Genomic DNA, 26,253 nt, shown 5'->3' on the forward strand with positions numbered 1-26,253 from the left:
ACATGGGCCATTAAGGCCCGATAAATCTGCCTTACCGAGCATCGTCGAGCACTATTTTCATCCGGCGTGAAAACATCGTGCTTTTCTACCCTTTTAATCTCTTTCTCTTTCTCTCTCTCTCTTTCTCGTTCGTGGCTGATTTGTACGGCTGTTTGTCAACCCGGTGGCCACCGCGAACAAACAAACGTTTCAGTGCCACCCGTTAGTGACACACGACCGTCCAAGCAGCACGCGCCTTCCTATGCGACGATTATTAATAGCCCTGCTCTCCGGCAGACTCTTTCCTACTACGCGACCTCAGGGATGCATCGAGCGAGATATCATCTCGAGCGTTGGCTGCGCCCGGAGGGAAAAATTTTCGGGGTGCCGGGTTTCAGCCGATGCTTGTCGCTGTGAACGCTGCCTGGCGTTGTTTGATCGGAATTTTGTCGAGGAAGAGAATGTTACGAAGGATTTTGAATTTTTTGCTTCACTGGTAGTTTTAAGGAACTTTTTTTTTTTTTTTTGTTCTACAGGGTATCACATTTCGTTGGAAGGAATTTTCATACAGCGATGAGTGATGGATTTAATGTGAAATTTAAAGGAGAACTGACGAACGGTCAAATTTGAAATTCAAATTCAAATTGGAAAATTGATTTCAAAATTCGAGTTATTTTTTAGTTGGTTGGTAGTTTTAAGGAATTTTTTACTCTACGGGGTGTTACATTATGATGTCAGGAATTTTCTTACAGTGATGAATTTAACCAGAAATTTGAATTCAAAATTTTTATTTAAAAACCAGTATCAAAACTAAAATGTAAAATTTAAACCGAGAATTTTAATTTGAAATTCGAACTCAAAATTCTGATTTTTAAAATTTAAAATAAAAACAATCATTTTCAAATTATAAATTCGGAATATTTCTACTACTCTCGTCATTCGGTTTCACTTCGTATTTTGAAATTGCTGTGTAAATTTGTAAGCGAGGGGGAACGAAGAAAGTTGGTCCGTGAGTGGGTTAACGCCTCGGAAGTTAAAGCTCCATGTGCTTTAGGCGCCGAGTCATAAGTATGTCGCCACGGAAAGTGAGTTTCGCTCGTACATCACGCGGAAGTGGATGACGAGTGTTCCCCAGCTTTCCAAAACCATATGCTATCATTGATCTAAAATAAGGCTAAAACCGTGTAGCTCGTCTTCCTAACCCTCGTTCCACCGAACTAATTTATGATCTAACCGGCGACGCGACATGCCAAACATCATGTGGGACGCGAAAAAATTATGTCGAACACGCTTTTTTCTGAACATCCACCACTGGAATAACAGCCTAACACTATATGCACGATCAGTCCAATGAAAATAAAATTTTGTATACATTTCATAGTTGAAACAAAATTTTACACAATCAACCAAAAGATGATTCCTTACGAAAAAAAATTAGTTAAAATTGCAAAATAAAATTTTTCTCCTGAAAATGGAACGTTTTTTTATAATTTGAATTTATTTTTTCATAAGAAATCACTTTACAGTTATACCATGATTACTGCGACATTCAAAACTTTATTAAATAAATTTTTATACCCAGTGATCGTGATACAACCAGCCAGAAGAGGATTCGTTACGAAAAACCTAATTAAAATTGCAAAATAAAATTTTTCTCTTGAAAAGGAAGCCTTATATGCAACATTTTTTCATAATTTCAACTTATTTCTTCATAAGAAATCTCTCACATTGTACCATGATTACTTCGACACCAAAAATCACCTGTCAACTCCGCCATTTTTGTTAATAGAACATGGCCGACGGTTTGCAACAGCGCGACCCCACGGACTGTTCGCCAAGGAAACTCATGAGGAAGATCGAGAGCTGCATCTTCAGGTAAGAGGAAGACATATATGAAGGAAAAACGTCGGTGAAGGGAATCGAATCGATCGAGATCGGTTATACACATAATTTCTCGAGAAAAAGGGGGTTTGAAGGGTCGAGGATCGTTGACCATACTCGCAGCCTAAAGGCATTCGTTGATTAGCAACCGAGGAGGGATTTTAATTAGCTGCGTTTGCTCATCGCAAACACCGGCCAATCTGGCTCTCATCGCGCGCTTCTGTCCGTCGGTAGCGTGATTTCAAAGTAAAAATTACGGCTGGACGCTTTGACTGTTCATCATGATAGGTTAATATAAAGTTTTCTCGTCGAGTCTACCTGTTTTATGGACTTGCAGAGAAGTTAGGGAAGTCAGTACTTTGTGATGGACGATTCTAGAAAATCCATTTTTTTGTTATTGGGAAGAATTAGTTTTATTTAAGTGCTTAATTGGTCGTTGAGTAGGCTATTTTCTTATTGAGTGTTGCTGTTTTAATAGGGATTTCATTTGGAATAGAAAGTGAAATTTTTTTTAGAATTTTATTTGTACCAATTTGTACCATAACCTTAACTACAAATGTCATTTAATGTTATAATACAATGTAACTATTTCAACAGTATCTAGCCACACATACAAAATCATGTATCTATCACAAGTAATCTTACAAAATCACTTTGTGTCTAATTGAAACGAGGAAAATTCCCATTTTGTCCTCATATGCTTAGCACGGTTACAAATCGTCAACCGACCACGAGAGACCTCCACATTTGATTATTTTTAAAAGCACCCAGAATAAAGTCTCCAAGTCGTTCAATCATCCCATCCATCCCGGTGATCGCGACTCGTTCTCCACAGGGACAAGAACCCTTTGACACGAGCAAGCTCATTACGATCGAATTCCTGACGCTTACGAACACTCGAGACAGCGACACGGTCGAAGGAGACATGCGCAGTAGAACGGCGCGATACTGGGGTGGGGAGAAAAAGTGTCCATCGGCCGGTATTTCTGGCGCGTTAGGGCCCGCGTCACACGCGCCGTGACAAATGAGACGTTGTCGTACGTTTGTTCAAATTACTGCCGGCATTCCGCTCGCCTGGCCACTCAACGAGCTTTGAAATATTACCCTCGTCACCTCTAGCCGTTTCCTGGGCCCGCGAAAAACCGCCTATAACGGTCGTCGATCCTCTTTCCGCTTTTTGTCACGTTACAATGTTAGTCGCCAGTCGCGAAACGCGCTACTGAGTTCTTGCTAGCCATAAAATACTCTTCTTTTGTGTACAGGCTGATTCAGAAGTGTCACACATAGTGTCTATTCTCCCTATTTACGTAGTTAAACTGATGTTATCGAAGAGTAATTAATATTAGTGTGTTTTATTGGTAGGTTGAAAATTGACAGTTTGCATCTTTAAGGTTAGGTTGCTGTGTGTTTGCGTTTAAACTCGGAGAGCACATTTAGGGTATTTATTACAGAACTGACCTATGCACAGATAACATTTTGCGAGCTTGTGTTTCGTTTTCATTTCCAAGAAGTCGCTTGTGATTTTATTATGACAACAGTGAAACTTTGAACTGTTGCAAGTATCCAAAGTGACATTTAACATTCGTATAACGTTTATATAACCTTTGCAAGTAACGTAAGAAAGTTTTTCACGTTTGTTGTGAATCATCCTGTATACAGTGCTAGTTTTAGTCGCACGATTCGTTCACGTTTGCGATTTGACACGAGTACGAAGCGTGACTGCTTTTTTCTTTGGTGCTTGGTGAGTAGAAAAGTGTGTGGGGGGTAAGTCATCTAGGATGGACTGGAATTTCAGATCTTTCTGCTGGTTTTAGTGACACTAGAGTGAGATAGAAAAGAGATGGCTTTTGCGAAATTTTATAAGACATTACATATGTTCAATATTCGATAAAAATATGTCAAAATAATGGGAAAATTACATTTGCCAGATCTCACCAGATTAACCTATAGAATTAAATCACAAAACTAAAAAAAAAAGGAAAAAAATAGAAATACATACCATCTAAAATTACATTTCATCTCGATTGACCATAATCTCCACGCGAAGCCGGATAAAGAAGCAACAGTGGAGAGGAACCCACGGAGTAATTCCTGTCCATGACGAGACGCGTACAGATTACAGCGTGACGCGATGTCAAGAGTCATCTTTCGTGATGCTCGTGTTTCTTGTCGGCGACAAGTAATCTGGAATCAATTTCTAGCTCTCTTGCTGCTAGCCCTAAGGAACTCCGCCACGTCCATTGAGAGTGAATGAGTCTCTCTCTCTCTCTCTCTCTCTTCTTCTGTGTGTGTGTGTGAGACAGAGTGTCTCTCTCTCTCTCTTTTTCTGTGTGTGTAAAAGAGAGAGAGTCATGGGGGACGCGACGACCTTTTTAGAGACGGAGGATCATTAATCAGCCGGTTTTTAGCTCGAAATTCCCTCGCGCCTAGTTTACAAAACGAGGGTCGTCGAAATCGCCCCGTCACCCACGACAAGGGTGCTGCTTTTTGTACTTTCACCGAAGACCTGCCTTCCTCCTCCTCGCGCGATCGCTTCAGGTACGTGTAATCTCGCTTGTCTCACGCGATCGACTTGTTCTCGATTACACACGCGGAAGTGTATGTTTATATTTTGAGAATTAACCCTCCGTACACAAACATATTTTCTTACACTCCATAGGTCTAATTTTTTTACTGTTCTAGGATTTAAAGAAATCTGAAAAAATTCTAAGTTACTTATCAAAGTCTATATTGCATTATACATTATATTTAATAATGTGTTAAATGAAAAATATTGAGATATTACATATACTTTCTATTTAACAACCCTCAGACTTGTATATTGAAACTAAAGTTACAGTCAAAGTGAAAGTTTACTACAAACAGGTCTCGTTTTTGTAATATCTTAACCATAACCTACACATAAGGGGTTAATGATATTTCTCAACGATACAACAGTATTACCAACAGAATAAAAAATACATTTTTGCATTATAACAATATTTGACCAACCGCATTTCTCAATTCCCCCATTTCGCCTAACAAACACTTCAATCAATCAACATGCCACAATATGCACAAAAATTTAATAAGCTATAGTCCTTTGAAAAATCTTCCACCCCATTGTGTGTCGTTTTTAATAAATAAGATTCTCATTCGATAAACACCTGTACGCGATATCTCTGGCCCAAGATCTCCAAGGTGTACGTTAGATACGTATCGGTATAGTCTACTGACAGCATTGACATTTACTTCCATTGCTGGTGCATAAGTAAGACAAACGTGGTCCATGTGTTCGTTCATGGGAAAATCTGTCGATTTCTCTCTGTCTTGTGTAAACTACATAATAGAGGTCGTGTAGAGTGTTGATTTAAAAGGTTGTTTCTAACATTCATCGCTCCCTTGTTTTAATACATAATGTAACGTCTGTTTTAGTACTGCTCGTAAGTTTCAACTGGTACCTATACGCATTGGGAAGAGTGATTACTCGTTTTCGTACCTCGTTTGCATACATTTGCATTATTCGTTGCATGTCATTAGCTGTTTTAATCGCGTTTCGTTGTGTGTAACACATTTAACCCCCTTGTTAGAGCATGTTTGTTTTGGTGTTTTAGGTTAGGTGTACGTGTGTATTAAGGATTTATTGCTCTGACTGTTGTGGTAGCTGGAAAAATGAGGTCAGAATTTTTATTTCTTGCAACTGTTATCGCTGTTTCAATATACAGGGTGGTTCGTTTATCTGTTGCATTAAATTTTACTAAAGGACATTTCGATATATTCTGTTCTAAATTCATTTCATAACAAATGTAACCCATTTGGTCGTGTCACTTACTTACAAATCGAGCAAACATTCCAACAGAAGGGGCAGATTTTTGTTTCCCAACCTCCATCGATCAGTCGCTGTAATTGATACCGCCTCTATGAGACGAATGTTAATACGTTCAAACATAAAAAAAACTCGAAAACAAATTGAATCATCAGAGTTGCATTCGTGCAGCAGAAGGTTGCCAAGAGATTTCTCGACCTTGTTCTTGTAATTAAGTCCTTCAAACATTCATTTTTCTTTCGAAATTAACCTCGTTAGACCGTAAAACGTATACGACGCGCGATCACGTGACACTACCGATAAAACATGGCGGCATGTCTGCTGACAGCATGTAATATTGTAGAACCCACCTGACAGAGGGATTCAGCGCCCAAAAATAATAAAAAAAGTTCATGTAAACGTGTTTCCTACTTATCCTTGTTTCTGATTTATAAAGTATTTTGTGTTGTAATAATTTTCTAGACGAAATTGGTACCACTGTCATGCGTACGATGTGCTCGACTATTCTGTGTAACTTTCGCTGAGGCGTTCAGTTCGTTTCTTCAACGAGAATTAATTTCAAAATTATGGTGCGAAAAAGGAACGTAATTATGTTTATTAAAGGAATAAAATGGTATTTATTGAAAATTATCATTATTAATAAATATATTGCAAGAGAAAGTATAATTTTTAACGAGAAGTTTTCTTATTACACGGGCTTGCTTGATCTCTGCGCTCGAATCTATTGGATTTTTACTTGTCAGAACGTTGAAAATCTTTCGTTTATGAAAGGAATATTGGCAACGTTGAAGTACTTCATTGTGCGCTCGAATCTATTGGATTTTTACTTGTCAGAACGTTAAAAATCTTTCGTTTATGAAAGGAATATTGGCAACGTTGAAGTACTTCATTGTAGAATTGAATAACGTTTCCAATAAATTTGAGTGACAGTTAAAATTATCGAAAGAGTGACAAGACCAACAACATGACGTCTGCAGATATATTATACTTTGAAATGTGAGGTTAACCGTTTCGAGCATCTCCTGTGTAGGTAATCTGACACCGTATAATATAACACAACAGTCGCTGTATATCGTAAACAAGCCCAAACGCAACGCGTGTTTACTTCAACTTTTTCGACCTTTATCCATGTTTGACGTGAGCTTCACATATTATGAAAAAGCCTGTATATGAATAAGCCTATTAATAAAATTTGATAATTTTTATTAATTCTTTACGTGTCTTGGTCACCTAAGCGAATTTTCTTCTATGAAACTATTAACCCTACAGACATGATTCTTTTTTCATTTTACTGAAGAGAGTTCAAACATTCCGTGTATATTTTTTTTCTCAACACAAATAGCTACATTTGTTGCTACATTACTCCAGAAATTACGCGAAAGGTATGAGGACTGGATAGAGCCGTTTTACATAGCGGTCGAAGCGATTGCCGCGGCGGATTACGGCTCGATTTTGCGTATTAATGTTCGTTTCCACCGGCGCGGCGCATCGGGCGACGCGGAAAAATTAGAGCGATTTGCGGTCGAACGGAGGTTCCGAGAAAAACTCAGCTGAAATCGAGTTTCAGCCGAGTAATACCAACCGCAAATCGTTTTCATTTTTTCATTACGTATCGAGCAGCGACTGTAGCAAACCTGCGTAGAGCTAACCTAACCTCTAACTCATTCAGAATCGATATCTCGAAAGCGTATTTTTTTTCGTCTCTGTTGCAACAGCAAAAGTCGAACACACAAAAGAACGAAGACACGCGGTACAGAAATAAAATGTTACAGTTTTCGTTCGAATATTGTGTACGAACACGCATCCATGGCTATAAAATGTCTCAAGTTCGTCGTTTTAACCCTGTGAACAAGCGAATCGGTTCTCCGTGGAATAATTAACGTTCGTTTCAATGTATCAATTACCAGCAATTGCAAGTCGTGATCGTATGCGCGATGGAGTAATTATTTCATGACATTGTAATTAAATTCTTCAACTTTACTTCGTTTCCTTTTTTCCATTCCTTTTCTCATTGAGGTTCGACGATGATATTAAAAAGTATAGCTCTCTCGCGTGCATCGATTTGGAGAATTCTTTTTTTTTTAGGTTAATGTAGATTGTAGTGTACAGATGTTTGAAAAAAAAAGGTAATTATACAAACATGCATTAAGGAGTATAATTAAAAGGTTAATATTACAGCAGGTTTGAGATGTTAGTGTAAATTGTCGTAATGACGAGGGAATTGGATTAAGGAGAATAAATGCGAATAGAGAAACTTTATACGGCGCAAAAGGTGTACATTATATAAATTGATCAGTTGTTACAATTGAGACTTTCATTTATAAACTTCTTTATAGAAAATTTTCGTTAGGTATGCACAAAATTCTGATCACTTTTTAACAATGAATAGCACTTCGAACTGTAGTCACGGTGACATCTTATTTATTGCGTGTGACGTAGTTAGATATGCGCAGTACGAATGCGCAGAAGTTTAGAGCTGAGATGACGTATTACATTACAACCTGTCGTATTTTAAGTGTCACTGTATTTCAACATAACCAATGCAACTATCATCTATAAACAGAAAAATACAAAAAATTGACAATTCAGGTGTATTTTCTAGTAATGAAAGATTAATCAAAAGGTGTAATATGAATGTCGCTTAAGCGGCATTCTTCGCGTGAAGATCAGTCGTGTCTCTTACGTGTACAACGTTCGGTGGATCGGTTTACACAAATCGAAAAAGTCGTACGCCGCGTCCAGGGGTCTAGCCGTCAGGGATAAGGACTGAAATAACAGAGACGCATTAGCGTCGCTTTGATCAAAGTGCGAGGAAGCCGTCTTCGACTGGGACGGCGGCGGGATAGAGAAGGAGAGAGAGGTGAACGAGGGAAAAAAAAAGACGAAAATAGGGAAGCCACCCAGGCTGTCGTGGTCGTGAGTTTAACGCGTACGTTAATGCTTGTCGGCCAGCCTGGACCTCGTCCTCTATAATTAGCCTGTATTGTGTTACTCGCGAGCGGATTATTGCGCTCATAAACCGTTCATAAAGTTTTTCGGTGTGCGCGACGCTCGCGTTTGTTGTTGCTCGTTACCACGCGAACCTCCGCGCGCAGACCTCCTGCCTGTCGCCTCATGGGAATCTGCCGGAAGATCGTTGTCATTTTGCTCTGTCGACTTAGGTTACTGACATATGTTCAGTAATTTGTAGCAAATATACCGAGCACTAATGATTCTCAAGAGAGGTTAGGATATGAAAACAAATAAATAAAATGTAGACTATAATATTCTCATGTTTGTAATGCTTGTAATATTCTTTTTTTTAATATTCTAAGTAGGTACAGCTGTTTATAATGAAATAAATAATGGATGGTTATTACATTGAAATAGTAGAAAGAAATTTAACTATATTTAATAAAATAATGTTCACTGTAGTAACTACATGTATATCCTCAAAAATTTAGCAACGTTGTTGGAAACCTACCTTTAACAGAGAATCAATACTTTGATAAATGTTTAAACGGTGATTAAAAACATTCCATTTCAATTTTCATTTAACAATATTGTTTTCTACGAATAAAAATTTCGATAACGTTGTATATACACTATGCAATAAAATGAGAGAACATATGCAGAGGAAATAAGAATTTTATTAAAAAACAAATGTTTCGTTCTTTTGAAATTATGCATTCTTCAATTTCTGCATTTAATTCTTCTAGGGAATTAAATTGTCTAAGTTAAACAATAATGTGTCAAAGTTCTCTATCGCGCCGTTACTATAGTTCCTATATCTAAGAGAGAACAGCTCGACTACGAGTCGACCGCAAGTGACGAGGTTACAGAATGATACTTTGCGGACGTTCGTACAAGATCACGGATACTTTTTGCCCCGGCGGTTATGCACGACCGGGCATGTGCGCCACGCGCCTTCGATCCAATTTAGAAGGCTCTCTCGTTTGCCCCCCTGCTCCTATCTCTCGCGGTGATCCTCTTTTATTTGACTGACGGCCGCCGTGGATAACGGTGAACGCAGCGATCTACATTTTAACCCTTAACGGTCCGATCCGTTTCTTTCGTTCGAGCTGCCCGCGAATTAACGTCCGTGGGATCCCCCGTGACGTCTCTGGCTACTGTACACGGTGCAAAGTGATACGTGGAAAATGTTCCAGTTGCGTAAACGTAGATTTCTGTTCTTTGTTCAAGTTAAAACATTTCAATTAGAATTTGCATTTAGAATATAAAGCTTTTTTGTGACAGGTTATTTAAATTAGACGTTCCCTCGAAGCAAAATGTCCACGTCTTGATGAACTAATAAGCTATTTTGGATTTTAGAGGTTAAGTAATTTTTATTTCCAAAGTAAAGAACATTGTACCGTTCGATTTTTCAATTTTAACTTTATGTATATTAGAAATGACACTCTGTGTAAGTACATGGAACAGTACGAAAGAGCGAATTGCGTTTATATTCTTGCCTATACACGTACATGCACACGTATACATATTACACGTCCACGTGTATTAGATTTCGTTTGAGCGACGATGCGATAAATCGCGCATGCGCGCGGGAACGAACAGAGAAAGTCGTAATGAGACTCGCCGGCGTAATATTATAAGTGCGCGCGGCGTATAAATTAAAGCCTACTTACGGGGCAATAACGACTCGAATACAATTCTGATTACGTAATTATCTCAGAGAGACCTTGCTGTCGGCCGTGGTGGAACTAGGTAGAATAGAGCAATAAATTTCGACGAGCTTCAACGGAAGTTCGTTTCCCTTTTCCTCCTTAACGCGTACACACACCGCTTACTACCTAACCTATCGCCAACCTCTCTCTGCTGCACGATGCGCGCGCAGCTGCTGAGAGTGAAGATCCTTCGTGAAAGCTCGTTAATTGCTTCGTTGATTCGTAGAGTAATGTGTATTTGATTCTCTCGACGCGAAGCGATATATTTTTCTATTATTCCTTACGTGAACAATCTGTTTCCATAATCTCCCAAAATAATTACAACAAAAAAGAAGTATACGATACAAAATTTACAAAATATGTATATATACAGAGTGGTCCACGTAATTTGCACATTTCGAATAACTTCTAAAGAATTACTTCGCTGTTTTTTAATTCTCATTACTCGTGCCTCGAATCACACACAATCATTGTTATGCTAATTTAACCATTGAAACCCTCACCCTTATTAAATAATCACCAGTCAAAGTAAAATCATGTTCTTTTCATTAACTATATACCTAAGGATGTAAAGTTAGAAGCAAACGAGATTCGAATGTTAAATACGAGGCAACATGTTCCCATGACAAAAATGGATTTATACTTCAATTTAGATTCGAAAATCCCATAACTAATTCGAAAGCAGTCGGTCGAGACTCGGTTCAGCTTCGTTACGTAACTGCATTGCAACGGGGTGAAATATTCGTTACATAACTGATAAGCTGGTGCGAGCGTTCTTGCGTACGCTGAAAAGAAGCTCCCGCTTCCTCGCAACGCACGCCAGCTTAATATCGCGTGAGTAATTGAGGTGAATACCAACAAGTTCACTGAGCGATTATTTATCCGCAAGAACGATCGTGCATATAGGTTGAATTGGATCTAGCCATGGTTGGCGTGCGGACTCGATTCGCTTTTTACGTATCTGTTTCGTTGTCGATTTATTGTTACTCGTTTCAACGCTGTCCTTTTTTTTTCTCGAGGAAAATTTCATTTACATTAATAAACGAAGTTGTAATCGCGGTATTCACGATGTGAACTTCACACGGGAAAAAAGATAAGTAATCTTCTAACTCAGACATTTTGCATCGTCACACATTTTTTTACGTAATTCTATATTTGAACGCAACTTTTCAACTTTACTGCAGATTATAACATAACCTCAAAATAGTTCCTTACGCGTAACCGTGTTTCTACACGATTTTATTCCACGAGTGTGGAATCGAAACGATCGTAAAGCAACCGAGCCTTGCAACTAACCTGCCAATACAACACCATCAAGTTCATTTACGTTATCCATTAAAACGATAATATTATGTTTCCACTCGTACACTTTCCCAAACGGACCTTCCATAAACGCAAAACGCCACGTAGTTACGTCATCACGTTCGCAATAAAAACAGGAAAAAATACAAATTGAACAAGAGACAGATACACGGTTGCACTGTCCGAGAGGAAAAGATGAGGGAGACATTTACGCATTCCACGCGCATGCGCGTCGAGTATCGTCCATGCTGGACATCCTGTAATTTCGCGCGATAAATTAACGCTGCGACATTAAACAGTGTAAGTTACGAGCTATGGAGTGTACATGTCGTATTGACATTACCTGCTGAAATTAATACTTTGTATTCGGTATACGTTCAACGTTGGTTATCGCGGTGTAATTATACGCGACTGGTTTGAAGAATAATTACGGGATTATTTAGCGGCGTTAAACGAAGAAGAGACCGCTGGGAAATGATTTATCGGGCCTTGACATAGAAATGCTCGTGATAGGTGTAGTTGACGTATGCACGTGGAGTTTTGTACACTGACGTGGTTGATATTATGTTAATTATCGCGTTAACACGTTTCTTATGCGTGCGGAAAGTGAACGTTCTAGTGGAAGTGTTAATATAAGCGGAAAAGTTAGGTTAGAATATTTAATTAAGGGAAAACGATTAAGTTGAATTCATGATTTCTTTTTATCTTCTTTGCATACGTGACATTCAAATGTTTTTAATACGTATATTATAAAGAAAGCAACTTAAATTAAAAAATTTGTCTACTGACATAGTTGATATTTTTCAATACTATTAACGTAGCTTTAAATGTGCCACCCTGCATCTGTCTCATATTACAGTAAACGTACTTAGAATTTAAATAAATCCTAATTGACGATGATAAAGTATAATGAAGTATAATGAAGGATGTAAAGAAGATTTAAGAACCTCCTTTCGAATAATTCAAGTATCATACAGAATTTACAAAACGCCGATTTAATAGAGCGAATACGTGCAAGGTATAGGAACACGGTTGGTGGTGGTAATACTTGGTAGAATCACAATAGGATAGAGTTACACGATGAGGGAGACGAAAGCAATTCATTAATCGATATTACGCTGTTCAATGTAGTAGGTATATCAGAAGCAAGGGGTTGGAATTGAAATTACTCGCGTACATACCTTTTGATGATCTTCTCAACGCCCTCTGACTTATTTTAATAACCATAGGGCCGCTAGGGATATTCATTGTCCCAATTTTGGTCAGTGATTTTTATTCGACATAAATATAAAATCTACATTATTCGACATGTTCCTTTAATTCACAAAAATTCTTTACTAAACCTTTCCAAAAAAATTCCAGCTTTTTTCAACTATTCACTCGAACCCATCAACTTAAGAAACATATATAGGGTGTTTCAAAAGTATATCTACATTTTGAAAGCCTGAATTGCCTCTAATACAGATTATTTCTTGACGCACTTTGACTGAAGCGTTTTCACTTCCCTCAAAACCGACATAAAAATTTTGCACATTATACAGGGTGTTTCAAAAGTATATCTACATTTTGAAAGCCTGAATTGCCTCTAGTACGGATCATTTCTTGACGCACTTTGACTGAAGCGTTTTCACTTCGCTCGAAACCGATATAAAAATTTTGCACATTATATAGGGTGTTTCAAAAGTAAACACGGTAAAAGCTGAAAGCCTGAATTGTCTCTAAAACATTCCAACACTTCTATATTTCTTTCAACGAATCTCTTCAATCCGTGCAGCACGTACCTCCACTTTCAAAACACCTTGTACACCTGGAAAAATTATTCCGGTAGTGCGTGCGTTAACGCTGGGGCCACGATAACAGGTAAGCTCGTTAAGCTTGTAGCTCCAGCGGAGAATGACAGTTAGAGGCCCGTAGGAAGCGTGTGTTCGCGGGTAATAAAGTCGCCGGACGTCCACCAGCCAGAAGTGGGTTTTGTCCTGTACCGATAATGGCGGCACTTCATCAAGCTTCCTCGTGTTCTCGACCCTTCTTCCTACGGGACACACGTACGCGCGCTCCTCACGCTGCCTGCCTGCCTGCCATACACCGCGTCCTTCGTCCCGCAGGAGGCCATCTGTTTCGTCATTACCAGCGGCCAGTAAACCACCCTCCCCCCTCCCTCCTCGGTGCTCTCCGCTCTCTCGATCCACGTCCCACGGGTGATACATCGTGTTTTCTTATTTGCCGGACGTGCTGCGGGAAAATCGTCCGAGAAAATCGAGTGATTTGTCCGGGAGGTGTTAATGGTCGTATACCCTCTCAAGGAGTTTGTTCGTTGCTGTTTCGTTTCGTTTCGTTTCGTTTCTTCTTCGATGTCGTCCTTCGTGTTTTATTCTTATACGTCTCGTGGATTTCTTATGGGGGGGAAGGTTACGGAGGAAACGTAGCTCAGTGTTGTACTGTTCTGAAAGTAATGAGACACTGTACAGGGTGATTCAACCTAACTTGACGACTTGAGATTACTCGGGAACTATTCGCTATAGGAAATAGCACGTGAAGCGAAGTTGCGTGATTTCAAGGGGGATGTATGTTACAATAATTTTTTTTCTTACATTGTTTATATATGAAGTTTTGAAAGTCAACGTGAATTTGTGAGAAATTGAACGAGAAAATTACAAAAAAATATCGGCTTGAAGTTTTCTGAATTCCAAGTGTATAGCGATGAACACTTCAGTCACCGAAACTTCTACCTCACACCCGACCACCGTTTCTCGACCCACAGCTTAACCAATTTCCTAAAACTCCATTAATCTCCCCACTGCACCACGTCAATCTTAAAAAATAAATCCAGTCATCGTACCCAACCCTTCCATCCTTCTATTTCAACTCTGACGACAAGGTCTCCTATGCACACCTCCTCCAAGAGTAACACTTAGTCGCTAGCGGTGAAAAGGAAGAAAAAAGGGTATACGTGCCACGTATACTATAGCAGAAGCCATGAACCTGTCAATAAGCTGGATTCCGAACCGCATCTTCGGTAGTGATGGCCCAAAAGAAGCGCCGCTTGCACAACCGTGCCGCTACGACGACAGAAAGCGCTATACAGGGTGTCCCACATGTCCAGAACGAGCTATCCGAAACAACTAATATCTCACATTCTCTTATTTTCTGTGAACACTTCTGAAAGTGTTCAATGATCGAAATTTTCGTCGAAAAGTTGTGAAAAAAACTTGTGAAAAAAGCTGTTCCAAGTTTGTGAAAAAAAATCGTATAATAATTTTTCTGTAGTCATTTTGAAGGGTGAAGCCTCTACTTTCACCTCGCTAGGTTAATTATCCTCAAAAATACTGTTCCACTAAGAAGCGGTGCGAGAAAATGAAAACGGTTTTTTTTCGAAATTTTTACAAATTCAACTGACCGTACGGAGTTTAAAAAATTTTTTTCGCCATTCAAATCACCATGATTTTGAAGACTGAAGCTTCCTCTTTACAACGACTATTTAAAAGTTTACATACGATTTTTTGTCGCCGTTTTATTGCACTTCGAATGAAAAATGCGCCGCTGGCATTAGAATTACCCAAGATGCACCACAAGGAGGTTGGAGGCATTAGTTATCCAAGATGCACCATGATCGTGCATATTTCTTAGAGAGTCTCTCTCTCTCTCTCTCCCTGCCTTTCTCTGCCATATTCATACCAAATTAAGAACAAAAAAAAAATATTAAAGTCTCTTCGTATTCATACTGAAACACTCAGTGCCACGTATTTGCGCAACACCCTGTATAAAGTGGATCTCGGAAGCTCGTTTCACCCTTGTTCGAATGCGGCGTGACTTGCAGCTCGATTTCTGGCACAGAGAAGCTGACGGATGCCCGGCGCTTTTCTTCGAATGCCGTATCGGGACGCGGGAACAAGATGGCGGTTGCGCGCGACCGCTAGTCATTAGGCGGTATCGCGCGAGAGATCGTTAAGGGGGCCAGAGTCTGTAAAAGGAACGCGTCGACGCGCTGCTCTTTTCTCCAGGGGGAGAGAGAGGTATCCCGAGACTTTCTATCCCGGTGACGTTATGTAATTACCGCCGATGAAATACACGTCGATCGATGATACACCGAGTCAAGAGAGTCCAGGCTTGGCTGGCCACAGAGCCCTCTCTTGTCTCGCTGGCTGATCTGTCCGTTTAATACGCTCGCGTGTGTTCAGTTAGTCGTCGATGTTCTGTGCTGGTATGTCGAGTCTCGAACGTTCAATTTTTCAGCAATTATTTTGTGGACCACCGATAGGAAATTCTCGATCGAACACATACAGCAACATTTATAGTGACAGGACTGCTCGAATTATTAACTTGGCTTTTCATTCCAACGTTTCCCCAGAACTGTTATTAGTAGACTGCGGATTTGTATGCATCTGTGGAAAATTTGAAGACACAAAAATACACAGGATACGCATAATAAGCAAAAGTATATATATATATATAAACCAAAAATGTACCACTCATTTTTTCTATTTTTTTTTCTATTCATAAAAATATGAGTTTGCATAAAAATTCGCAGTCTAGTTATCAGCGTAAAATGTACAGATTGCAAAGTATTATAGGGACCACTATTTTCCACCATTGAATTCAAGCACTCTTTCTTCGAAAAAAATTTATCAAAGACTCATGGGCGAAGCGGTTGGGTTTCGATAGCAGCGTCATCTACACGACTCGATCGGAGAAGAAAAGCGTGTCGAAAAGCGGTCGTTCCATTAGTCGCTCTCGCCGTGACCGTGGCGCGATACTTGGCAGAAGAAGCGACGGTCGCGGTGAGTCGGCTAATCTTTCGATTCACACGAGGCAAGGACGTGGAACGGCCTCTTGAAAGGTGGCCTCTGGACAGCGACGCGGACTCATCCTTCTTGCCACCGCATTTACAATCGTTAGCGAGCCTCCTCGGGAATCGTTTAGCGTAATTACGCCTCTTGTCACGCCACGGCCGACGACCGATGCTCGACTAGTTTATTTCTTAGTCGTACCGCCACCAAACGACACGCGCGCCATCTCTTTTCACGAGCATTCGATAGAGAGCGCTTTTCGTACGCGAAGAATTGTATGTTTGGACGACAGTAGCGTTTTTGAAAAGCACGCATGTACATTTCAATAGTGAATAGTTCGTATGTTTAACAGTGAATATCGTTTTCTGATTCATGATTAAATACGCTGTTTCAATCGTCGTATTATTTGCTTCTTCGTTTTATTATTGTGGGTGTAAATTAAACAAGATGTGAAAAAGAAAGATTGAGGTTAATTTCAACTTTTATGAAGGTAGGGCTACTTTTTCATATACAAGGTGCTTTAGAAATAGTTGGCCAAACTTTATACTCTCCCTAAGGATGAAAAAACGTCGTATAAACATAGAGCCGCGATGATAATGAATGTCAAATAAATGTTTGTATTGAGTGGATATAACCGCAGTACTGTTAAAACTTTGCAAAACGACTTTCTGTATTATTTTCTTCAATTCTACACGTCGAAGTGTAGAATATTACCGGTGTTAAACTGCAACGACATTATATTGCTCGTATGCACCGAGCATAATCGCGAATCGTGGCAAAAGATCGGTCCCCTCGCCTGTCTCGTACCACGCTATAACGCACCGGACATAATCGGCCGTTAATTCGTTGACCCGCGGACAAAGGGCGTGTCCGAGATTGATACAAAGTCGCCGTTCCTCCATCGCGGCTGAGGAACCGATCTCTCGACTCACTCATTTTTTGCAGTCGGCTTTTAAGCCCTCTTCCATTTCTTTTCACCGCGTCGTCCTCCGTTATTATGCGCCTGATAATGGCGGCGCACCAAGGTAAATATAGTGGGGACGACTTTTGTGGGAAATTGGTCAGCGGGGATTGCGTCGTTCGCTGACATTATTGTGAAGGTGGAGTGTGAACAAAGTGTGACAAGAAATTTTATGGTTTTTTGTGCGGTGCTAGATTGAAGTTTGGAATTTTTTGAAAAATTTACCTCAATTTAGCTCTGTATGAAGTGACTCTTGAACGAAAATAATTGACATAAGTGCTGCCAACACAATGACACGTTATATATCAAACGTGACAGCCCTGTCCTAGGGCTACCAATATTTACAAACTTAAATCCTTTCGATTGCCACTGTCACGTGACATTTGAAAATAGAATCTTCATTTCTAACCTGAAAAATAATTATTTCTCTCGTTTCGTACTACCCTGTGTACAATGACACAATCGATGCTCCCAACATTCCTATTTAATTCCTCATCATAATTTACAGGGTGTCCAATAAATAACGACATACATCGGTGAATAATGAAAAACTGAATTGAAGGACGTATTAAAATCAAGACGATTGGAAGTTTTCGATCGGCACGATCAAACCTGCACAAACTTCTGTCTCTCTATTCTTTTTCTTCTTTCGAAGCTTCATTAGCCGACTTTAATTACGACGACGGACCAAAGATCGTTGTCGCGCGGTGGAACAGGATGGTTGCCGGTTCAATAGACGCCCGCCACTGGCTCTCGATCATTTATCATCTCGAGAGCAATTATCGTAATTAATATCGCCGGCGTGGCATTGGTACGCAAACGGTTTGGATGTCGTGGCGCTGATTTTTCTTCCGGTATCACGGTGCAACATCCGTTCTACAGTGGCCGCCATTAATCGACAGTTTCATCGAATCGCCACCGCGACGTTTCTTCTTCACCTCTTTTTTTTCTTCTTCGTCAAAACAGACGAAATAGAATCGTTTACATGTGCATTGAAATTTTATGAACCGTAACCAGGAAACGAATTAAAACGGTGGCAAAAATCGACGAACCGGTTTTATTAGTGAGACAGTGCCATCTGTAGGGGACGAGGACGAAATGGAAAAAAAAGATGGCGAGCGGTATGAGACGTGATTTATTCGTTCCGGCCTCGTTTCCTGTTAAATTCTGGAATTTAACTGATGCTCAGTGATACAGAGTGATTAGAGGTGTGCTTTTCTTGGTTTCATTCGCTGTGCGACGGGTATTCGAGATTCAAGCTTTTTTATTGCTAGAAACAACACACCGGTGACGTGTTATTGGGAGAGGTTAGGATGTTCTGGTTCGTTTGACGAGGCAAATGATACGATAGGCCAGATTTTCCTGTCGTTTCGTATTTTTCACGGGTGTAATGACGAAGTACAAGCTCGTTCGTAGAATACCGTTATGTCATTTTGATTGTAGGTTGAACAGTTCAGTTTTTAAGGAAACGCTCGAAGGCATTTTTATTATTATCGTTCAGTTAGATTAGAAAAAATACAAGAAACATAATAACAGTAAAAATTCTTCATCTTATATTGAATTCTACTGTCTTATTCTTACTTTTATATTTTATATTTCCAATTTCAACCAACCATCCAGCTACCCTTAATTCATCACCAAAATCATCCAATCTCCATCACTGAAAACAGTCTCCGCTCAATGTAAACCAACCTTAAGACCCCAATTTATTAAACCCATCAAAATTTCCCGAATTAAATCACATTCAAGTGTCTCGGTTAGTCGTGTAGTCACTTCAGTATCACACAAATGTCCAGAATCTCCTAGGTCAAGCAGTCTAGGAGGTAATAACATTAATCCAAGCTTGAAGGTCGTCTCCTCGTGGTCGACGTGGAGCAATCCCTAGTGGTCGAGTCGTTGGATTCTGGTATAAAGTGAAGGCGTCCCGTGGAATGGACCAGGAGGACCTGGTCAGAAGCTGTCTTGGCCTCTGTCGCGGTCTGTCCCTAGACGGGATGCGGTTTGAGACCCTAGACCCTCCTCCTCTATGGTCGGTGTAATTTTAATAAGCCATATTACGAGCTTGTAGCTACGGAAACGGCTTCCTTTTGTGCTTCGACTGGAACAGAATGCACAGGATGTCTTTGGGAACATTTCACATAAATTGTATCTGTGTTAAATATATGCTTTGGTGTACCTTTTGCTTTTCATTCGTGGAATCTTTTTTACTGTGAGTATTTTTGAATAATTACTACATTCTTAAAATAAAAATTTGTGTTTGACATTTTTGGAAATTTATATCTGAAAATTTCATTTATGCTAGAGGATTGAGTTGTCTCGCAAATTATCCCTCACAAAATTCACCTCAATTTTTGTTTTAATATTGAACAGTATTAAAAATAGTGGAAATATTTTTAACAGGAGTAAGAATCATCTCTAATTTTCCACATTTCCTACAAATCACTCACTCTCTAATTTACTAAACTTTCCCATGAAAAAGAAAATTCACCGTTCAATTTCTATTAAACCAAAAAAAAAAAAAATGTCCGTATTTCCACAACTGTCCCAGTTCCACAGGAAACAATCCAGAGAAGTAAAAAAAAAAGGGAAGAATTTGGAGGGTCGAGGACGATTTGATTAACGGATTAGGCGTCCGTTAGAAGAACCGTCGGAGAGTGAGGGTCGTTTGGAATAAATGGGATATCGCTTTAATGAATTTCCAGCGGAACGTCAGGAGGCGTCATCCCCAGCGCAGCCTGAGGATTAAGCGGAGCAATCTACGGCATTTTTTTCTCGCAAACGACCAGATTTTTATGCCTAATTAATCGCCACAGAAAGAGAGAGAAAGGGAGAGAGCGAGATACAGGGGAAGAGAGGGATTTAAGGGACGGAAATTCGCGCGATACAACCGCGTCTTTCAGTGGTTGGGGCGATGCGGTGATTTGTGGCGCACGATTATGTATACAGAGTGTGATGCCCCCTCTTAATTAGATTTCATAGAAAGTCCTGCATTAAATCGCCGATTAGCCTCGAACGAGATCGTTATTAATTCTAATTCTTCTGGATAGAGGAAAAAAAAAATACACGAGAGAAGATTCATTGCGTAGGATAAAGATGGACATTTTGCGGTGCTTGAGGGAGAGGAGTTGGTCGAGTTAATTTGACGAATTGCTTGCTGCTTGTCTCTTCGTGGGAATATATTTTTCCATTTGGAGATGTGTTGAAAAATATTTTTTATCATATGAGACACTGGGAAACCAAAATGATCAACTCCACTTTTTTATTTTTGAGTTAGACCACTTTAAGGAGGTTAAAATAAAATACAAAATTCTTAAATTCCACCTATTTTTTAATTTTTGAGTTAAACCACTTTGAAGAGGTTAAAAAAAATATATGAAATTCTAAAATTCCATTTGTTTTTAAATTTTTGAGTTAGACCACTTTGAAGAGGTTAAAAAAGAAAATAAAATTCTTAATTCCCGTTATTTTTTTAAATTTTTAAGTTAAACCATTTTGACTTAAACCTCAAATTCCACTTTTTTTTTTAAATGTTTGAGCCCGACAACTTTGAAGAGGTTAAAAGAAAAAATACAAAATTCTTTTGATAAATTTTAGAAATCATTCTATAAAGAGAAAGAAAAAATTCATTGACAAATACTTATAAACCTGTGTAGTGTGTCCGATATTCGTCGACACGAAGGAAGAACAGTTAGCCAACCAAATCAACGAACTATCCTAGACACAGTAGTAGACATTCGATGGTGTGTAGACCAGGAAGAAAGCTGCAGGAGCCGAAAGTTTATCCACGAAGTTTCGAGTGCAGAGCCTGGTTGATTTATCGGGCTCATTACTGCCAGGAAAGAGGGAGGACTACACGGGCAACAGCCACCCCAGCGGCGTGTTTTACAAGACGGCATTAATTGCTCGAATTAAATATGCACCTCTCTCCGTGGCGTAATTTATTTCGGTTTCCTTAAGCACTTTAAGTCGTCGGGAACTCGCCGACGCTTTCCACGGACGTTAATAATGGCCTCGTAGGATATTAATTGACGTTGCTCACTGTAAAAATCTCCGGAGTCTCCGGGCTCTACGCTTTAATCTTGACCGCTAAAGTCTCTTTCTTACCTTCTTCGCCTTTAATTCTCTGTGATCGTCGGGGATATGTCTGTTCACCGATTAACGTGTTACGGGTTTTATGTTTATCCTTGTGTGAATACTGTTTGAACAGGGTAATTGAGTGTAATTTTTTGATGCACGAGGATGATGATTAATCCTTTGAAGCTTGAGCATAATAATTCCTTGACACATAATACATACATTTGGGAATTAATGTAAATGAAATAGAATTTTTTTTTGGTTTACTTGAAATTTTTATCTATATACAGGTTAAGTCAAGACGCGAGCGTACTTTTTAAAACAATTAACAAAACTATTCGGCAAAAGTAAATCTTTATGGAAAAAAGGGGGAAAAAATGAAAGAGAAAAGAAATTTTTATGAATGATCATAGTCGTTTTTGGGTGACTACAGTCGCCTTTAGTATACAGGGAGCGTTGAACGTTGAGTAACTATAGTCACGTTTTTAGTAAGGAAAAGGTAGAAAGTAAAATTCAACGAATTTTCATATTTTTTGCAGAAATGCTTTGAACGAAGAAGAAAGAGCCCAAAAAGCCCTCTACCTGCTAAGAACGCGAGATTATCAAATAGCTTTCTTGGAGAAACGAGTTGCAGAATTGGAAGCTGCCGCCGCTGATCTACACGAAATTGTCATTCAACAAACCTCGAGAGCATCGTCGATCACAGTACGCAACAAAACTTCTTCAGACAAAAATGAAGAATCGTGTAAGACAGAAAATGACGATGAAACTGACGAAAAAACTGATCCTTATGTGTCCAGCAATGATAATTTACAGAAAAATAATGTAAATGGGAATTGTGACGTCACTGTGGGCAATCGAGTGTTCGTTCCACGTTTGAAATTGTCGAAATCTTCAACGTCGAATTCAGGGAGAGAAATATTCTCCACAGCTATCGATTTTGTGGTTGAGAAGAAGAAATGTCTTACTCCTGACACCACTTTTTCTTTTTCCAACGAAAATTCAGAGAAGACGATTGAAAAGGACGAAAAATTCCGCGAGAAAAGTGTCAATCATGCAAGTGAAACGAAAGAGAAAATTGTGAATAATCGGAAGACAGTTGAAGATTTGAAGGAGAAGAAGATGGTTCAAAAAGAAAGTGAAATTGTGTGTGAAAATAAAAGTGATAAGAAAAGTAGTTCTACTGTGTCAATGGAGAAGAATAAAGAAAACGTTCTAGTTGCTAGTGATAGAAAAAAGTATAATAATTTGCCAAGAAGTTCTTCGAGTGTTCCGTGGATTCGAGCGAAACACTGTTACCGGAAGAAGCTTCGAGGCTCCGAGCTGAAAACCGGAAGAAGATTCAAGGAGCTGCCTGTTGGGGATGGACACATGAACTTCGCCGCGTTTGGGTGAGTGAATCTCATTTTTTTACTATCGTTTAAGTAGAATTTATTGCAATAACGGTGAATGAATATAACAACTCTGTTTCTAAAAGAAAAACAATATAAAGGCATGCTTTAACCTTCAAACGGCGGATGCCGGGTCACTGTTGACCCGGTTTTTAGATGCCGGCATTCGAAATAGAGTAAAATAAAAAAAAAACATTAGGTTCATCTTGTGTACAGAAATGATTTTAATATTGGGTCACATTTGACCCGGTGTCCGCCATGCATGTGACTATCGCGCCATCTGCTGTCCTAATAATGTGAATTTTTATAAAAATTTAAAAGAAATTATCCTTCCTAACACTTTGGATTATTCATCTCCAATAGTCTTGGATATTTTTCAATATTATTACAATTTATTCAATTAATTTATCAACATCGATACAAATCTAACCTAAAAAGGTTGGGAAACACTGACCGATCCGGTAAAGCACCCTAGACCAATTTCTCAAGTCCGGTACCCGGGCACGTACCGTTCGATTTTTCCCTGAAGTCCGGTCCAGTCCTTAGCTAGACACGAAAATGCATGTAATTAGCTGAAATTGATGTTGAACGCGAGCACGGCCGCAATTTTAATCGGCTGTCGTATGATAATTACGCGCGCCGACCGGCCAGCCCTCGACCCACGCTGGATAAATCATCTCTCTCTCGTGCTCGCGCCATCGAATGCCCCGCGAACGATTCCCAGGTATTCATTTACTTCGTATTAATCAATGCGTGAAATTGATTACGGCTAGTCGAGGTCCGTAACGAGGGTTGCCCGATCGACCGACGGGAAACACTAGTTGGGAAAGGAGAGCCATTGAAACTGGGAAAGATTCGATATCTTTATGTTTTCACGGCGAAAGAAAGCTTTCTTTCTTTGATTTTTAATACGTTCACTGTTCGAAGGGAAACTTACTTCCTTACACGTCTAAGAAAGTGATATGTATTCCATATGTTTGTCGACTGAGAATACTCTTGTTACAAAAAAAAAAGAAATAATTTGAATTTTTATGAAAATGTAAACATAAACTGCCCTCTATAGTACGAGTATCTGATTTTTGATTTCGAACTCTCTTGAGCCATGTGTGGTCAAAATTGAGTGAAGTCGAAATTTACATCGAAATTGAAATTATATTGCATTGAAGATTAATAAAAATTCTATGTAATCACAAAAAGTTTTAAACTCTGACAATATTCGAACTAAACTTACTTCGAACACACTTCACACCTAATCTCAATCATACTTGACATTCCACAAAATACATATTCATTTCATTCTCTCTGAAATCCAAGTCACTTCACTAAGCACTCAAACGGGAAAGGAAAGTCTATCCAGCTCCACTGTCGCAACGTTGTCGCAGCGATCTCCGACAATTACTTAACCCTTGCTCCCTGTGAGCGCAAGATTCCGTCGATCGACAAGACGCGAGCAGCCAATGTCGGAGGTCGTCGAATTATTGCCTGTCACGACACGTCCGAAACGGCGTGATTTCGTCACTATCGACAATCCCGCCATCTGGCGAGGCAATGGCTGCCTCGAGTCTCGACCAGCGTGTATCGTACATCGGATCACGGCTTGTTTTACGATTTAAGGAGCGTCTCTTTGTTGAGTCGTGACGACGATCGGTTCGACTTCCACGATTGCGACACCCGTGTTGTTGTGGAGAGGGCAAAAATACGACCGGCTCGTTCCGTCGACCGAGTCGTTTCCCTTGCTTAGACCGTGTTCCGATGGAAAGTGCGCAGCCATTTTTTCCGTAGGGGATCTTGGGATTATGTCGATTGAGGAAAGTTTTGTGTTTTTCATTGGTGTCACTGTGGAATTATAACGTGATTGAAACTCGTGGAATGATCCATTTTTGTGTTAAAAATTTAGATTATTTACTTTTGCACGAGTAATTAATGAGTATGGTGGACATTAGTTGACGGTCGTAACATATGTCTGTATGAAAAAGGCTTAATTCACGTGTTAAAGTAAATAGAAGATGTTGTAGGAACATACATTATGTATGTCGTATGTTTTTAGTTGCAGAAGAATTTGAATAATGATCTACGAGAGAATTATTCAAATGATGTCTATTTTTCAATAAGATGTTAAAACGTGTTGTGCATTAAGGTATAAGATGAATACTTAGAACATTTCCTTTAATCAACAGACACTTATTGAATATTTTTTTCCTCATTATAATGTACAGATTGATTTCCTGAAATAATGATGTATGTTTTTGCGCTACTTTATGTATTAGCAAAGATGATTATTTTTTGCAACATTGTATCTTCTTTGACTCTAATGAAACAGCATAAATAGCTTCTGGAAGGAGCATAATGTTTCCGTAAACAACAGGGTACACATAAATTACCGCTAATAATAACCAATGTTAATATAACAATCTTACTATGATTAGATTACAAAAATACACTCGTGTTTAAATTCAAAAATCATCACCAATAGCAGCCACACTCCACTTAACAAGACATTTCACGATCCTCGACTCGCGATAACTAAGAACACAGTCATCCTCGTACATTTACGATCCTCTTACCCATAGATCGCATGAAACAACCTAACCAACAGAAGAATCTTTCGAAAAGAAAAAGGAAATAGGTTAACCACGTTCCCTCCCTTTAAAAACATCCTCGTAAGTAATATCTTTATAGATCGCATAATGCAACAATTAAATTATGCGCGTGCACGAGTCGCAAATTGGCCGGAAGACCGGTCTTCTTATTTACATTATCACCTCACGAATATTCCGCGATACTCGTGTTGTACACGCGCCGATATATCTTTATGGCGGTCGGGCGATAGGGGCGCTCTGTGGCGCATGCGCGCGCACACACATCGTTCGTAGCCAACGTTATCGCGAGCCGTACGTCGCGAAATTAATCCCAGGCCTGCAAAATTCGGCCGGTCGGTCGAATTTCAACCGCTTGCACGTTTAATTGATGACGGGGAAGATATTATGAAAATGCTCGCGCGCCGGCAAATATACGCACACACACATGCGAGAACAAGTAGAGTCGAGTCGTTTGCGTAATTTGTTATTGCGTACGCGAAACCGTCGGTATATGGAATTAACGAGCGGGCCCATTAAATTTAACGACCGTTGACTCGGACGTCCACGTGGATGGTTCACTCGCTCCTCGGCTGGGACGGCATGGCCTCACTCTCAGAGTCGAAACGCGAAAAAATATGTGACAAATGATCAGCGGAAAGAACAATTTTTATCGTTTTCATTTTTTTATATAATATTGTAATTATTAGTCTCGCCATATACGAGGTGAATTTTATACGGATGTTTAATACATTATTGAAGGGTTTTGTTTTTATATTACATAATATACATATAATAAATATTCAAAGTGTAACATTTTTTTGAGACAGAAA

The 26,253-nt window shown here is 39.4% G+C and overlaps 1 protein-coding gene across 1 annotated transcript; it reads left to right on the top strand.

The window, feature by feature from the left end:
• The first annotated feature begins 1,771 nt into the window (after positions 1–1,771).
• LOC108571491 lies at positions 1,772–22,848 on the top strand. Its single transcript, XM_017933547.1, has 2 exons — positions 1,772–1,854; positions 21,993–22,848. The coding sequence occupies exons 1-2, from the start codon at positions 1,772–1,774 to the stop codon at positions 22,846–22,848; spliced, it is 939 nt and encodes a 312-aa protein (XP_017789036.1).
• The last annotated feature ends 3,405 nt before the right edge of the window (positions 22,849–26,253 follow it).

This window comes from Habropoda laboriosa, unplaced genomic scaffold (genome assembly GCF_001263275.1).
Source record: "Habropoda laboriosa isolate 0110345459 unplaced genomic scaffold, ASM126327v1 scaffold40, whole genome shotgun sequence".
NCBI classification, from domain to species: Eukaryota; Metazoa; Arthropoda; class Insecta; order Hymenoptera; family Apidae; genus Habropoda; species Habropoda laboriosa.